Source organism: Vespa crabro, chromosome 6 (genome assembly GCF_910589235.1).
Source record: "Vespa crabro chromosome 6, iyVesCrab1.2, whole genome shotgun sequence".
NCBI classification, from domain to species: Eukaryota; Metazoa; Arthropoda; class Insecta; order Hymenoptera; family Vespidae; genus Vespa; species Vespa crabro.
The window spans coordinates 11,526,949-11,543,101 of NC_060960.1; the positions used below are offsets into that span (position 1 = coordinate 11,526,949).

Below are 16,153 nucleotides of genomic sequence, written 5' to 3' on the forward strand. Positions count from 1 at the left end.
TTGTTTCTTTTTCTATCGCGATCGGTATTAGACCGACATATCGACGATATCGAACGTTGATATTAAAAACGTAGAAATCTGCCGGAGAGCTTAATATATCTTAACCTCTAATATCTTAGGAGGTATCTACAAGATCGACGATCCCCCCATCTCTAAGAGTATGATTCGCATTTCGCAGTTGCGTATACGAATATGAAGCCGTCCAGTGTATTCTAATAGAGAGAATTTCTTTTGAGACGTTGATTTTACGTTAATTAAAATGTTACGTTAATCATATCAAAGAATAAAATTGTAAATCCACTCGCAGAAGATCCGTCATGTCAACGATCAAAGTACGTTTTAAATGATGCGATTCAAAAAAAAAACAAGGCATTCCGTTAACGTGACTACTCGTTAAACTCGTTTTATCATGTACATTCTAGGGAGATAACGATAAAGATGAGAATTTTAAGAGACAGGGTTCATTTAGAAAGCTTTTGCCAACGAACGTCAACGGGGACTCCCAATTGAGCATGTCAGTAAAAATGATCGATAGGCCGAATATCTCTCAAACCAGCAAAGATTATGCAGTTTTCTTACAGGAGTATAATATTCTTTCGGAATAGTGAGTAGCCGTCCATTAAATGAGGCCTGATTAAAAGCTGTACATGTGTGTGTGTGTGCGTACATGTGTGTGTATATATATATGTATATATATGTATATGTATATGTATATACATGTGCATGTACCTGTGTTTATTTATTTATTCAATTGTAGCAACATACTGCGAATCCAAGATTTAAAAGGAATTTATGTCATACCATCGGCACAGAATTCTTTTGGTATGTAATACAATTTACAACATTTAAACGTCATTGTTGTATCTTAATAGCATTTCCACTGTATATGTAAAGGCAAAGCATATTCTGTATCTTGTGCTTACAGTATGCATTCCCTGTAACTTTTTAATCGAATCATTATGTAATGTTGATAGTTGAAATACATTTCATAGGTCTTGCTCGTCCTGATAACAGTTTGTACAATCTCAATGTAACTATTTCAAAACGATGTTTGTCAATTGAACTCGTTTATAAGGTTTCTCATTGTTTAACATTAGCAGACACATAGTAATATAGGCATATATTCTTGATACCAGTTTGGTTTGGAGTTCAATTCATTCGACAAGGGATTTATCAAGGTGGAGTCTTTAGATTTACTATCACGTTGCCTGAAAACTTTCCAGACGGTGGATGTCCCGTAAGAGTTCCAATCATTCCAAAGGTTTATTTTCTAATTTTGGTAGATTTCATCGTAGCATTTGCATTTTAGAAAGTTGTATTTCAAACCAATGTCTTCCATCCGCTTATAAGTCCAGAAACAGGAGAATTATGTACAACTTGGGCTTTCGTCGAATGGAAAAGAAATAATAGGGTATGGCAATTGATACAGTACATAACAAAAATACTTACTAAAGTAGATACAAGAATGACGCCTATAAATCAAGAAGCATCCATTTTGTGAGTAGATACTTGTTACCATTTTTTACCATAGGAAGATTATTGGCTGCAAATTTGATAGGTATAGATAGATCTCTTGGGTGTCCATAAATTACGCATTAAAATGACAATTTTGTATATTTGCAGATTGCAAAACAATTTTGATCAGTTTCGAGAACGAGCCAAAGAATGCGTGAGGGAAAGTTTGAATCAGGTATATAATCCACCGGCATTCGAGGATCCGCATTATATCACGTTCACTCCGTACATACCAGAATTGCATGATCCCGTTAAGCAAGAAATATACGAAAGAAAGGTAAATTTCTTTAGGCACTCTTTATAAAGTCTACAATTATTCTACAAATGATTCGTCTCAATGCAGGGAGTAGAAGAGAATCGAGCGTTAGGACTTTCGTGGGTTCAACCTGGTTCCCTTCAGCCATTCTCAAAGCCAGAATCCAGATAATGAGGAGTTTCATTATTTATCATAGCAATGATTTATACCATTACGAATTTAACTACATAAGCACAAGCCTTGCTCTCTCTCTCTCTCTCTCTCTCTCTCTCTCTCTCTCTCTCTCTCTCTCTCTCTCTCTCTCTCTCTCTCTCTCGATGACTAATATAATGAACAGACTGTTAATTGAAATTATATTTTTGTATAAACAGAGTAGAGATATATTTGAAATCTATGCCATTTTGCGTCGATGAAATAATTACCAATGCGTTTGGTCGATCTGAAAATACGACCTATTCATACTTTTTTACTTTCTTTTTGTGATAATATCGTAGGTCTTGTTGAAGAAGACTTTTACTTTTATAAACGTAGGATCATGGACGATGCTTTTCAAGGAACAGACAAGGATAATCAATTATAATTATTTGTATAATGAAGGATAATAAAAGGTGCTTTTTTTTTCTCCCTAACTTAAAATGAACGTTTCACTCGTACGTGACGTTCGTTTGTGCGCGAATATCTCTAAAAATGTATTAACGCAATTTCAAATATTTCAATTAGTTTTTGGCGTTTTTAGGAACACGATACTTTGATTGGTCGGTCGTATCGAATGTTTTCCTTTTTTTCCCTCTTGTCCTTGACCAGAATCTAGAAAGATTATTTTGATTTATGTGATATACAAGCAAATGATGTTATCTGCGATTAGTAATAGTAATTCAGAAAAGCCGATTGGTTGGGATTTTGTTTCCTTTTTCCTCTCTGTTTTCTTTTTCTTTTTTTTTTTCTTCCGAAAAACCTACGGTAATTTTGTCCTCCATATTGTAAAAATATTATCCCTAAATCTAGTTACCATGGACTGCCATGATAAATTACTATGTATCAGTCGAATGTACATAAGGAGGTTTCCAAGATTTGGTGATGATTTCGAGTGTTTTTCTTGAAAGGAGATGATGGGAGCGATGTGTCAACGTAGAAAATGAGCGAAAGGAAATTCACACGCGGCCTGGGAAAGCCGGGTATGGCCGCACAATTACGTGAAACGGTTTCTCAGGTCGTACGCGAAAGTACCGTACAGGTAGGGGCTAACTGACGTTCTTGAACCGATACTTGCGCGCCCGATCACGCCTATCTATTTTCAGATATCCTACGATTTTCAACAATTATGCAATAATTCCTAAATTTAAGATTTTCTTGTCTTCTACCGTTATATCCTCTATGTCGATGGAATTTATTTAAAAAGATTTAAAGCGTTGATAATTGCATTCTTCTATTATTTATTTAATCTTGATTGCACTTGACAACATAACCGATCGATCGTTTCTATTATCTGTAAGAGAAAAACTAATTTTTAATCTATAAAGCGTATGGGTATCTGAATCAGGCCAGATAACGCGTTTAGTTCTAAACAATGTGAATACATCGATTACAAACAAAAGAGAAGATTCTTAAGAGATAATTTGATTTTAAACGCTTTTATGTACTATTCATTTCTTCGTTCAATCTATCAATTATATCTATCTCATTTTTATTTCAGAGTAAACCACATTTAGTCGACCCAATAGATTTTGAGAGCTTCGTGCTAAAGAATAAAACATTATTGCAGAATGATCCGCAAAGAGAATTATTGCTTTATCCGCCGGACGATGTTTCTGTGAGTTTCTTAACTCTTTGTTAACTCTTATCTTCGTTCGTTATCTGAATCCTACATCCTTTATGTAGAGAGATAATAAATAGCGATAATTGGAAATTTTTAACCTCGACTTTTCTTCCAAATATCATTATATTTTATATTTATTTTAACAAACATTATAACAAACAGTTTCATACAGTATTATATATATATTTTTTCATCTTTAAATTAACTTATTTTTTTATGCAGCAAGTTGTCCTACCGAGGCGTTATCGCGCTATCGTGCCTACAGCACAATATATTTCGGATAATGACGAGGAAGGCGGAAGTCTCCTGACCAAAGAATGTTTACGAAGTTACACCTCCAATTGGAATTTGATACATTACAAATATTCTGCCTACAACGGAAGTTATCTCGATTTACCCAAGTATGTCTTCAATGCGATCTATCAAAGATTATAAACTTTTCACTTTTCAAGAGTTACATATACGTATACACGTGTATACGCATGTACTACATGTACATCTATACACACACGTTTGTATTTTATAGAATAACAAAAGCGGATGACCTCAAGGATGAAGTATATGAAATTGATACGGAAGTGGATCAAGTCGACGAGGTAATTACTGGGAGAACGATGAAAACGTTTTATCTTATGAGACATTTTAAGGAACATCCTTTTTTAGGATTTAATCAAAAATAATGGGATTACGAAGGAGGGTTACTTAATGAAAGGACCTGAAATTGGAAGCTCCGATCGTATGTTTGCTCATATCGGCTCAAAATCTTTTAAAAGACGTTTTTGCCATTTAAGACAGGAGGTCGATGGCACATACATTTTGGAATTTTTCAAAGATGAGAAAAAGGGCGAAGCTAAGTTGGCAATAGTAATGGACTTTTGTACAGAAGTTGTTAGAAATCCAAAACGTGGAAGGTATTGTTTTGAATTAAGAATGACAGGAACTCACAAGTCTTATACATTAGCGGCCGATAATGAAACAGATATGCAAGATTGGTTATCAAAGTTGAATTCTGTATTGCAACATTACAAGCAACAAGAGGAGAAACGTGCTGCATCTTTAGAAAGAACATGTAACACTCCTCCTCCTTCCCCTCAACCAATGCAGGTAATCATTTGGACTATAAAAATCTAAATGCTCTAGTTGTTTTACTCGCATGAGAATGGACTTTTATCCATACGTATGTCGTGCGTATAAAAATATTTACCGTGTCGTTATTACTACATGAACATACGTCTACAGGTATATGGAACGTTGAAAGGTTTGGAACAGAGTATGAATCCACAATTAATTAAATACTCCAGGGAAACTGACACAAGTATAGCATTAGCCAGACGGGAATATAGAAAACCTTTGTTTAGTCTATATTCCAACATGTCACGTGTAAAAGCACCTACAGGAGGAAATTCTACTGAACATAATATTGATCCGTATAAGGAGCAATTTGGGCATAGAATTTTTATTAAGTGTGAAACTCTTAAGTTTAGACTGCAAGCTCCAATTGATGAGAAAGAAACTCTTTGCCAAGTTGAACCGTATCAAACAACTTTATGTCTTTTTGATGCAAAGCACGGCAGGAAACTCACGGAAAATTTTTATTTCGACGTTAACCATGAAATTGTGCAAGGGATGATAAAGGAATTAAGTCCTACTAGCATTATGACAGAATCTAATGAAAATATAAGTCTACCTGAAGAATTGAAAACTGTACCATTGGATTGGATAAAACATCCAAAGCAGGTATTTACTTCAACAGCTGCCTTTTTAGCCTATTTAATATGCGCGCTAATTTATATATATATAAGTTAATTATATACATATATATATATATATATATATATATATGTATATATATGTATATATATTTATTTATTTGTTCTATTTCCTTCTAGGCTATATTTCACGTTAGTAACCCCCATCCTGATATATTTCTTGTGGTAAGAATAGATAAGATATTACAAGGGAATATATGTCAAACTTCTGAACCATATGTAAGAACGACTAAAGATCCAAGATTAGGATTAAAAGTACACAAACAAGTTAGAGCATGTTGCCAAAGGTATTTTTTTGATTATTATCTCATTATCTTAAATATATAGTTTATAACTATTTAATGCTTATTTTTTAGATTAGGAAATTATAGAATGCCATTTGCTTGGGCTGCCAGACCTTTATTTAGACTGTATAGTAACGAGTTGGATACTTCTCCAGACTTTCCAGCGATATATAGGCAGGAAGGGAATAAAATCAAAGATGAAGAGTTATTAAAATTGCTTTCAGAGTATAGAAAGTAAGTATATACGTTCGTCATATAGATTTTCTTTTCTTATTCTTTTTTGTTTTTGCAGACCTGAAAAACTTAGCAAATTAACCGTTATACCTGGATGGTTGAAAATAAAAATTGAACCCATCATTGAGATACCAGAAAGTATGCCTTTTTTCGTATAAGTATAATACACACACACGGACACACATTCAAATGTGCCGTTTAAATTTAACGTTTCTATATTTTCAGATACATTGTCGACATCTTTGACTCCCTTGAAACCATTTCCCATTCCACCTGTAAACGATCCAACTCTTGAAATTGCAGAATTTGAAAGTACATCTGAAAAAGATGTTCATCCCTATACTACATATGTCAATCATCTTTATGTTTATCCACAAACTTTATCTTTCGATACTCAAAAGATATTTACAAGAGCTAGAAATATTGCGTGTATCATTGAATTACGAGATGATGATGGAGAAAATGTGGAACCTTTAAGAGTATATACAACACAAGCTTATTACTTTTTCTTCTTTCTTTTTCTTTTTGTCTATATTATTTATTTATACATTTCTCTATAGCTTCTATATATTTCTCATTTTTCCTTTATATATATATATATATATATATATATATATATATATATATATATATATATATATATATATATATGTACGTATAGTGCATCTATGGCCGTCCAGGTACACCATTGTTGTGTGTACGAGCGTCTTGCGCAGTGTTACATCATAATGCTATTCCATCTTGGTACGAAGAAATTAAGATAAGATTACCAACAAAACTTCATTCAAAACATCACTTGCTCTTTTCATTTTATCATATAAGCTGTGATATGAATAAGAAAAAGGAAAATGGGATTGAAAATTGCGTTGGTTATGCTTGGGCTCCATTGTTATATAAAGGAAGGTAAGGATACAATTTTGTATATACGTCTGCTCTATAATAAAAAATACCTAATTCTAAAACCTATGTAATCTATGCAGACTCAATGTAGATATGGATGCAAATGTTCAAGTTCTACCTGTTGCAACGCATTTACCACAAGGATATCTTTCTATTCAACCCCTTGGTCTAGGGAAAGGGGTAAGAGTAAGATCAAATTATTGATTTTAACTTCTAATACTTGTTATGTTTCAAGATGTGGCTTTCATTTGCAATTCGCTTTATCATAATTATACAAATAATTACGAAAATCTTGCATTATATGGAGGTTTAAATTCTATAGAAAAGTCATAGTAGATGAAATTTTATTACATTTAACAATGGAATATCATGATTTGTGGAAGAAAGCCTTATCTTATTATTAGCAGTGCTTGCAAAGTGCACAGAGGTTTTGAATACAAGCATGGCCATTGTGTGTTTTGACTATTTCATCATTTTAATCAGTCATCCGATAAGTGAGTCAATATTTTAATAAAGATTATATACCTGATGTGCGCGCGCGCACACGCACGCGCACACGCACGCACACACGCGCGCACACACACACACACACACACACGCGCGCGCACACACACACACATCACATCAATTTTTGATCACTTTAATGGACTATCACTGCATTCCAAATTGCATGAAACTAATTGTGTGTTAAGTATAAATAACAAATTTATTAATTGCTTGCTGTTTTATCTTTTTACGAAAATACAAATCTCACGAATATTTTCTATGTGGTTAAATAAATATTGATTTATTTAATTTCAGAATGCTGGCCCAGACATTACATGGATTGATTCACAAAGACCAATATTTACAGTAGCTTTTCAGTTAATATCAACGGTATTTACTCGCGATCCTCATTTATACAATCTCTTTGCTCATGCCGAACGAATTCTGGATACTAGGCCATCTGTAATGCCTTCGGATACAGAAACGTGTAAAATATTGAAAGCAGCGCATGCAATACAGTTGGTCACAGCTATTACTTTTCTTCCTACTATATTAAATCAATTGTTCACATTATTGACGTATAATATAGGCGAAGAAGTAGGATTGTATATTATTAGGGTACTAATACACATTATAAACATGATACACGAAGCTGGTCGAAAAGAAATACTTCAGGCTTATATCAAGGTAAAAAAGTAAACTAATCTTGATTCCACAAATTTAGCATTTCATGCGTGTTTTATACACACACACACACACACACACACACACACACACATATGTATATATTTATATATAAAATGTTTTCTATAGTTTGTCTTTCTGTCGCCATCACAAGCAACCTGCAATATGACCGTTCATGAACAATTAGGGAAATATCTGCCAATATTATTACAACCAAACAATACGGATTTCTTGGTAATTAACAAATTCATGCGTCATTCTAATTTCTTCTTTGAGATAATGATTAAAAGTATGGCACAATATCTACTTACTACTGGTAGAATAAAAGTAAGTTAATAATTTGATGTGCACTTGACAGTAAGTAAGTATATACAATATTTAGATCGTTGTGAAAATTAATGTTAACGTTTGCAAACATTTTTTCAGATGCATAGAAATGAAAGATTTTCGAAAGAGTATCATGAACGCATTAAGCATCTATTAGATGTAATTATGCCATATATAATAAATAAGTACAAAGAAATGCCGGTTGAAACGCACGAATTAAATAAAAGCCTTGCTCAATTGTTAAAGGTACTTTAAACATTGTTTAAATAGAAACTTTAAATAATGATAATAATTGTAAATCGACAATATATTATGTATTTATTTAATAGCATTGCCTCACGTTCATGGATCGTGGTTTCGTTTTCCGTTTGATCAACTCATACGTGGATAAATTTTCTCCTGGAGATCCACGCACTCTACATGATTTTAAATTTACATTTCTTCAAATCATTTGTTCTCACGAGCATTATATATCTTTCAATTTACCAATGATGCAGTCCCGTATTTCACCTAGAGGTAAGAGATTAAAGATTCGGGTAAAATTTTACGAATATTTTTAAATTTTGTAAAATAATAACTTTATTCCTTGCTTAGAAAATACTGAGAAAGAGCCAGAATGTAATGGTATGTTAAGACAATATTCATGTACTCCCATCTTTATTGTGGTTTCTTATTGTAGCCATAGTGAGTGGGAGTAGTATACAGTTCTTCTCTTTTTCATCACCATTAATAAGTAGATAAAAATATTTGTCACGATTCTTTCTTATTGAATAGTTTTATTAATCATTACATTATGCGTGATAGGTTTTCTGTATTATAATAAGTTTATAAACTGTTCTTCATTAAGCGCATGACACGGATATATAATAATATATTAGCCTTATTTGAATTATTCATATTATTTACAGACTTGATGAATGAATACTGTTTATCAGAAGATTTTTGTAAGCATCATTTTTTGGTTGGCTTATTACTCCAAGAAATCAAAATATCTCTCAATGAAATAATGCAAATTCGAAAGGTAGCCATAACTACATTAAGAGATCTCTTGGCTAAGCACGAACTCGATGATAGATATCAAAATAAGGTTTTTAATTGCAACGTTTACTTTGTTCTAATTTCTAATTGGATATATTGTTATTATTGTCATTATTAATTAAAGTTGCATATTTTTAAATGACAGGGACAATTGAGCAGGATAGCATCCATTTATATACCATGGTTAGAGATAGTATTGGAAAATTTGGTGCGTTTACAATCTGTACACGACAGTTCTAAAGCGGAAAATAAACACAATGACATAAATCGAATATCAACTAGCAGTTCCTTTTTGGCAACTAAGGATATCGCTAATAGTACTATAACAGCAGGCACTCCCAAGTCCATTCACAGGTCTGATCAGAAGAATCATGTTTGATCAATTGCAAAATGATATTATCGTTACTGTTGTCATTGTTGTACTATGATGATGATATTACAGAATAATTAATTATTTATAGACTTACGTTAAATTTGGATACGCAATCTCCAATCAGAGCGTCTATACATCTACGAGATTCTACATATTTTGCTGCTATTGCTGGACAAGGTTTGGTCAATGGCTATTCTTGTACCAGTATAGAATCAGATACATCAACAATGTCAGGTGCCTCACAGTCGAATATATCACAAGAAACAGCAATTATTCGCGAGTCTGTAGAAAATGGTATAAGCGATAAAAAAAGGCATTCTCGTTCTTTGAGCGTTACACAGGCTTCGCCCAGATGTGATAAATTACAATCCTCCGAAGTCAAGGATATATTGCTTTGTTTTTTATTTGTGATCAAATATTTAGGCGATCATCAAGTTATTGCATGGTGGCAACAGTGCAGTGATTCCGAGATATTGAGTTTTTTTACTGTAATTGAGTAAGTCACTTTAATGATCTCATTTCTTTTCTTTCTTTCTTTCTTTCTTTCTTTCTTTCTTTCTCTTTCTTTCTTTCTTTCTTTTTTTTTTTTCTTTTCTTTTCTTTCCTTTTTTCTTTTTCGTTACAAGAAATCATTCAATAAATATCTTTTTCTCGTTTTCCTTTCTTCAGAATAAGTCTTCATCATTTTAAATATATTGGTAAAAGACAAATAGCTGCAAATATAACAAATAATTCTGGGAAACCACGTACGGTAAAGGCAATGACATTGCCAGCCAGAATGGCACCACCAGATTTCACGACTGAAAGTCCAACTACTGGTACACTGCAACCACACAATACTGTTACTAGAGAGAATCTCATTGAAAGCGACAGTGGTAAAATGTATCAGGCTTTATTAGAGGCAAATATGGCTACAGAAGTTGGTCTTATAGCACTTGACTGTCTAGGCCTCTTTTGTATTCATTTTAAGGTATAAATTCTTCTATTTATGTATCTGCTTATGTTGTGCATATAATGTTGCATCAATTAACAATAACAATGATATTTTATTTACTTTTCGTATAGGACGCACTTTTAGCAGATGATGGAGAAAATCCAATAATGCAAAAATTGTTCAATATCTATCTATCCTTTCTACAAGTCGGTCAATCGGAGACATTGCTACGTCACGTGTTTGCCGGATTTCGAGCATTTTTAAATAATTATTCTATTGCTCTGTTTCAAGGTTTGCGTCGCATATGTTAATAATAATTGTGAATAACAATTAATTTATATTCCAATAAATATTTTCAGGTAATGCTGCGCTTTGTGGGCGATTATGTTATGAATTATTAAGATGTTGCAATAGTAAACTTAGTTCTATTAGACAAGAATCATGTGCTTTATTATATCTGCTTATGAGAAGTAATTTTGAATTTACCAGTAGAAAAGGATTAACGAGAGTGCATTTACAGGTGATATTATGTTTGAAAAATATTTTTCAAATTAACAACATTTATCATACTTTATCCCCTTTTATTTATCTTTTACAGGTAATAATCTCGGTTTCACAAATGCTTGGAAATGTTATTGGTTTGAATAATTCAAGATTTCAAGAATCATTGTCATTGATAAATAGTTATGCTTCTTCTGATAAAGTGATGAAGGGTACTGGTTTTCCAGTTGAAGTTAAAGATTTGAATAAAAGAATTCGAACAGTTTTAATGGCAACAGCACAAATGAGGGAACATAACAATGATCCTGAGATGCTTGTCGATTTGCAACATAGTTTGGCCAATTCTTATGCCAGTACACCCGAATTGAGGCATACTTGGCTCGAAACTATGGCTAGAAATCATGCGAGAGATGGAAATTATTCCGAGGTATTTATGTTACTCCAATCGTGTTTTGTATATACATACCTGCGTATATGCAAATATATACTCACACGCACTATACACGAGGCAACTATAAATGATTAATAAGCATATTCTCCTCCGTAGGCGGCTTGTTGTCAATTACATATTGCAGCATTAATGGCAGAATATTTGAAATTGAAGAAAGTTCATAGATGGGGTGCAGAGGCTTTTGACAATATTTCCGTGAATATTTCTAGAGACGAGCGTAGTCTTAAGCTCGATGCTGGTGAGATTTGTATGTCTTCTTGCACATGTTTGTATTGTATATTAAAGAAATTCTATATCGATTTATCTCAAAGTTTTTAGAGCGTGCATTTGATAAACGTTATATTCTTTTATCTAAACATTAATACGCAGGTTTACGTTAATCCTGACAATTTGCATAAAAGAGATTATCTATCTTTGTACGCATTTAACATTAATTGAAAATAATATTACTATCCTTTCTACAGGCGTTCAAGATATTCATTACACGGAATATTTATTGCTAGAGCAGTTGGAGCTTTGTGCTGAAATGTTGGAAAAAGCAGAACGTTTTGAGTTACTCGGACATTTGTATCGTTTAATAGTTCCTATGTACGAAGAAAAAAGAAATTATGAGGCTTTAGCAAATTGTTATACGCATTTAGCGCAAGCTTGCAATAAAATTGTCGAAGTCACCAAGTCCGGCAAACGGCTCCTTGGGAGATTTTATAGAATTGCATTTTTTGGATCGGTAAGCGTCATTGATTCACCATTTATCCACTTATTACTCATTTCAATAATTTATTTTACTCCAATAGATTATTTATAGAATTATTTATTATTCTAGGCATATTTCGAAGAGGAAAATGGCCAAGAGTATATATATAAGGAACCTAAAGTGACGTCATTGTCAGAAATTTCAGAACGTCTTCATCATTTATATTCAGAGAAATTTGGTTCGGAAAATGTCAAGATGATAATGGATTCCATACCCGTCAATGTCGCCGAATTAGATTCAAAAATAGCATACATTCAAGTGACTCATGTAACTCCGTACTTTGATAAAATAGAATTAGATACTCGTCAAACGGAATTTGAACAAAATCACAATGTATCTTGTTTCATGTTCGAAACTCCATTTACGAAAGATGGACGGGCGAGGGGAAATCCTGAAGATCAATGGAAGAGAAGGACTATTTTAACGAGTACGAGCATAAATTTTTGTCCATATAATGCCAATGAATCATGTTATATACCATACGTAAGGCATATTAAACGTTACTTTTTATTTATAGCACAATATTCCTTTCCGTACATAAAAAAACGTATATTAGTGATCGAGAAGAGAATAATGGAACTTGGCCCCATCGAAGTAGCTTTAGATGAAATGAGACAACGCGTTCAAGAATTGGAGGATGTGGCTTTAATAGCTCCAACTGATGTAAAAAAACTTCAATTGCGATTACAAGGAAGCATTTGCGTGACAGTAAATGCTGGTCCACTTGCTTATGCCTCTGCATTCTTAGACCCAGCGCTTTCTCCGCAATATCCTGATGATAAAGTTGAAGAGTTAAAGGATGTTTTTAGGTAATTTTATTATATAAGAATATCTTTTTTTCTCATATCATGTATTATGTATAATAATGTGTTATCGTTTTTCTCTCTTTTCTTTTCCTTTCTTTTCTTTTTTTTTTCTTTTCTCCTCTTTTCTTTCTTTTTCTCTTCTTCTTTTTCCAGGGAATTTGTAAAAATATGTTATACAGCCTTGCAGATCAACAGTAAATTAATTACTCCCGATCAGCATGAATATCAGGAAGTATTACGCGAAAATTATCAAAAGCTTTGCCAAAGCTTGTCATCGTTATTGGGTGAACCTATATGGTCGGACGAACAAGTTGGAAGCTTTAAACGTAACAGTGCTGCTCTCTTTAGTGTCATTAGTGGTGCTAATAGTCACACGAGTACAGCCTAAGCCATGAGACTGATGTCTTATGTCTCTTGAAGTCCTTTCTGTAATCGCATTATAAAGTATCTATATAAAATAACATTATACGTATATACATATATATATATATATATATATATATATATATATATATATATATATAATATGAAAGAATATATCATATTAAATACAATACAATAAGTATTCACATAGTTTCATTATGCTCGAAATATACATATATACGTACGTACGTACGTACGTACGTACACACACACACACACACACACATGTATCATGATTTATTAATGATTAACTTGGCCACTTTTTATACAACAGAAATTCTTTTTTAAATTTTACATTAGATAGAAATGTTTAAACAACAATATGTGCGAGGAATCGCGCACCAATATTGCAATGAAACAGTAAAATTAGTGGTATTATTCTGACGAGATTTAAGGCTGACTATGATAAGTTATATCAGCTCATTTTAGAAAAGAGAAGTGGCTATATTTAAATATTTTATTTGTGTCCTTATCATTTAGATTAGCATACTCGTTAAATATATAAAATGCAATCTTTATCTTATTAATGTGTCATTGTCGTACAATTGTTGAGTTAATAACTATTATACCAATGCACTCACTGCCACTTTTTTAATATACGTAATATTTGTGCATAACGATTTAACTAAGTGTCAATTGTAAATTCACTTTAAGTGTAAAGAGAATGGATCAATTTTTACCATCCATTTTCTATTAGTATGTACTTCCAAAGTGCAAAGTCTAACTTTAATAATATGTAATACGTATATACAATTATATATATATATATATATATATATATATATATGTATATGTATATATATGTATATATATATATATATATATACACACACACAGACACACACACACGTATACATATATAGACACACACATAAGAGCTTTTATTTATTAAGATTAAAATAAGATATCTCATACATTGTTAGATACGAGTATATATGAATAACGATAGTAAAACAGATTATGAAACACGCTGGAAAACATTTATTCATTAATCGTGCAAAAATTTATGATTTATATGTTTGTACTTCTTGAACGTACAAATTGATTTGTACATGTATAATTTATTTCGTATGCATGCATATTGTATAAATGAGATCTTTAATATAATAAGTTTACGCTCGTATTGATATAAGAAAATAATAGAAAAAGAAGGATATATCTAATGTTCATTAAAATCCCGCAAGAGAATCGTTTCTTTTTTCTTTTCTTTTTTCTTTCTTTCTTTATTTTTCTTTTTCTTTTTTAATTAAAAATTTCTTAATTTTGATATGTCCACAGAAGCGAGTTTTCTTACTTGTTAGACATATCCTCGTAACGCAGAATTTTGCATACATCTACTTATTTAAGATGTACTTATCACGAGTACTATCTCTTTAGTTGTGAAACATGTTTCATTTGACAAATTATTTTGATCCTGTAAAAAGTTGTTTAGATGTTTATCATATGACATATTTTTAATAGATTACATTATTTTTTGTTATTGTACTATCAGGATTATTCTTTTTTAAATTTTTTGTATATAGTTGTCGTATAAAAAAGAGAACGAAGAATTTTAATGTCTCAGCAAATATATATATAAATATTAATTTTTGGAGGCTTGCTCCAAATTCTGTGATTTTTAATGATATTTTCAAGACTTTGTTGATATTAGGAATTAAAATATCTGTGAATATAAATTTGTAAAAGAATTGTTCGACACAGTTATATCTCGTATTTGTGTTAATACAGTTTAAATGTTGAAAAAAATGTGGAAGCAAAATTGATTTCGGAGTTTATTTCCATGATACATAAAGATTCTTTTACAAATAATATTTAATACACATATCTTATTTTATACCAATAGATTAGATTAAAGAGGTGTCTTATAAGACGCTTCGGATGTTTCTAATTGGAGAATAGGATTGATAAGGTTTTGTTTTTTTTTTTTTTTTTTTTACAGAGCTCTCAATAGTAATATTATTACTTGTAATTTTAATTTTACATTATATCCACATTTTTGCCATTATATATAATACGTCTGATATTAACTCTTTCCGCCCTCATCAAAGCCTGAGATTGCTTTTCGGCAAGACACTTATGCCTGGTGCATATTCCCGCTGAGAGCGTGCGTTTATCTACATTTAGCAAAGGGAATTCTACACAGCTTATCTTATTTTATTGCACATATAAAGACTGCATATAAAAATATACAATCGATATATCTAATCCGCAAAATTAAGTTTTCCAGGACAATAAGATCGATCGGCGGGAGTATATCGGCCGCTTTATGCGAACGAATCTAATTTCGATCAATGGGATGATACTAGTGCTTACAACTATCAGGACGGGAAAGAATTAATAGCTTTTACATTGTCGTTGCGATGTGATGTGCAAATGTACAAATTGTTCTTTTATTAAAATCATCAATGTAAAACGAAAATGTTTAATCATATCATGTACACATCTTTGCTGTATGAAAGTTCGAAATGCTGTCCAGTATTGACATCGACAATTCTTATAGAAATATGTTTATAATGTCAATCTGTTATATCACACAATTGAATAATAAAACGGCTAGCTTAAAGATTAAAAATATTTGTATTCGTACTATCATTTTTGGTCT

At 31.9% G+C, this 16,153-nt stretch overlaps 2 protein-coding genes and 1 long non-coding RNA gene across 10 annotated transcripts; 2 read left to right on the forward strand and 1 right to left on the reverse strand.

The window, feature by feature from the left end:
* The first annotated feature begins 120 nt into the window (after positions 1 to 120).
* LOC124424574 (protein crossbronx homolog) lies at positions 121 to 2,400 on the forward strand. 2 transcript variants are annotated; one of them, XR_006942330.1, is made up of 8 exons: positions 121 to 332; positions 423 to 604; positions 758 to 822; positions 1,137 to 1,237; positions 1,310 to 1,497; positions 1,624 to 1,792; positions 1,859 to 2,014; positions 2,053 to 2,400. XR_006942330.1 is itself a non-coding variant. In XM_046963844.1 (7 exons), the coding sequence occupies exons 1-7, from the start codon at positions 318 to 320 to the stop codon at positions 1,940 to 1,942; spliced, it is 804 nt and encodes a 267-aa protein (XP_046819800.1). In that variant the 5' UTR covers positions 121 to 317; the 3' UTR covers positions 1,943 to 2,400. The 2 variants fall into 2 exon arrangements, 1 of the variants encoding a protein (XP_046819800.1); XM_046963844.1 differs by having other exon boundaries at positions 1,859 to 2,400.
* On the reverse strand, positions 2,022 to 2,918 carry LOC124424582. The gene is made up of 2 exons (XR_006942333.1): positions 2,781 to 2,918; positions 2,022 to 2,578 (listed from the first exon to the last, which is right to left on the reverse strand). It is a non-coding gene; the product is annotated as an uncharacterized LOC124424582 (long non-coding RNA).
* On the forward strand, positions 2,577 to 16,125 carry LOC124424562 (dedicator of cytokinesis protein 9). 7 transcript variants are annotated; one of them, XM_046963801.1, is made up of 29 exons: positions 2,577 to 3,005; positions 3,465 to 3,581; positions 3,810 to 3,988; positions 4,114 to 4,183; positions 4,251 to 4,691; positions 4,827 to 5,324; positions 5,477 to 5,643; positions 5,713 to 5,874; positions 5,933 to 6,012; positions 6,100 to 6,353; positions 6,536 to 6,777; positions 6,855 to 6,960; positions 7,576 to 7,947; positions 8,074 to 8,271; positions 8,371 to 8,517; positions 8,601 to 8,787; positions 8,866 to 8,895; positions 9,180 to 9,358; positions 9,455 to 9,663; positions 9,771 to 10,178; positions 10,352 to 10,652; positions 10,748 to 10,907; positions 10,976 to 11,136; positions 11,215 to 11,544; positions 11,665 to 11,815; positions 12,033 to 12,295; positions 12,392 to 12,749; positions 12,840 to 13,131; positions 13,282 to 16,125. In XM_046963801.1, exons 1-29 carry the CDS (start codon positions 2,907 to 2,909, stop codon positions 13,514 to 13,516), a joined length of 6,396 nt encoding a protein of 2,131 aa, XP_046819757.1. In that variant the 5' UTR covers positions 2,577 to 2,906; the 3' UTR covers positions 13,517 to 16,125. The 7 variants fall into 7 exon arrangements, with proteins under 7 accessions (XP_046819757.1, XP_046819759.1, XP_046819764.1 ...); XM_046963803.1 differs by having other exon boundaries at positions 11,665 to 11,806; XM_046963808.1 differs by having other exon boundaries at positions 8,074 to 8,178.
* Positions 16,126 to 16,153: the final 28 nt, after the last annotated feature.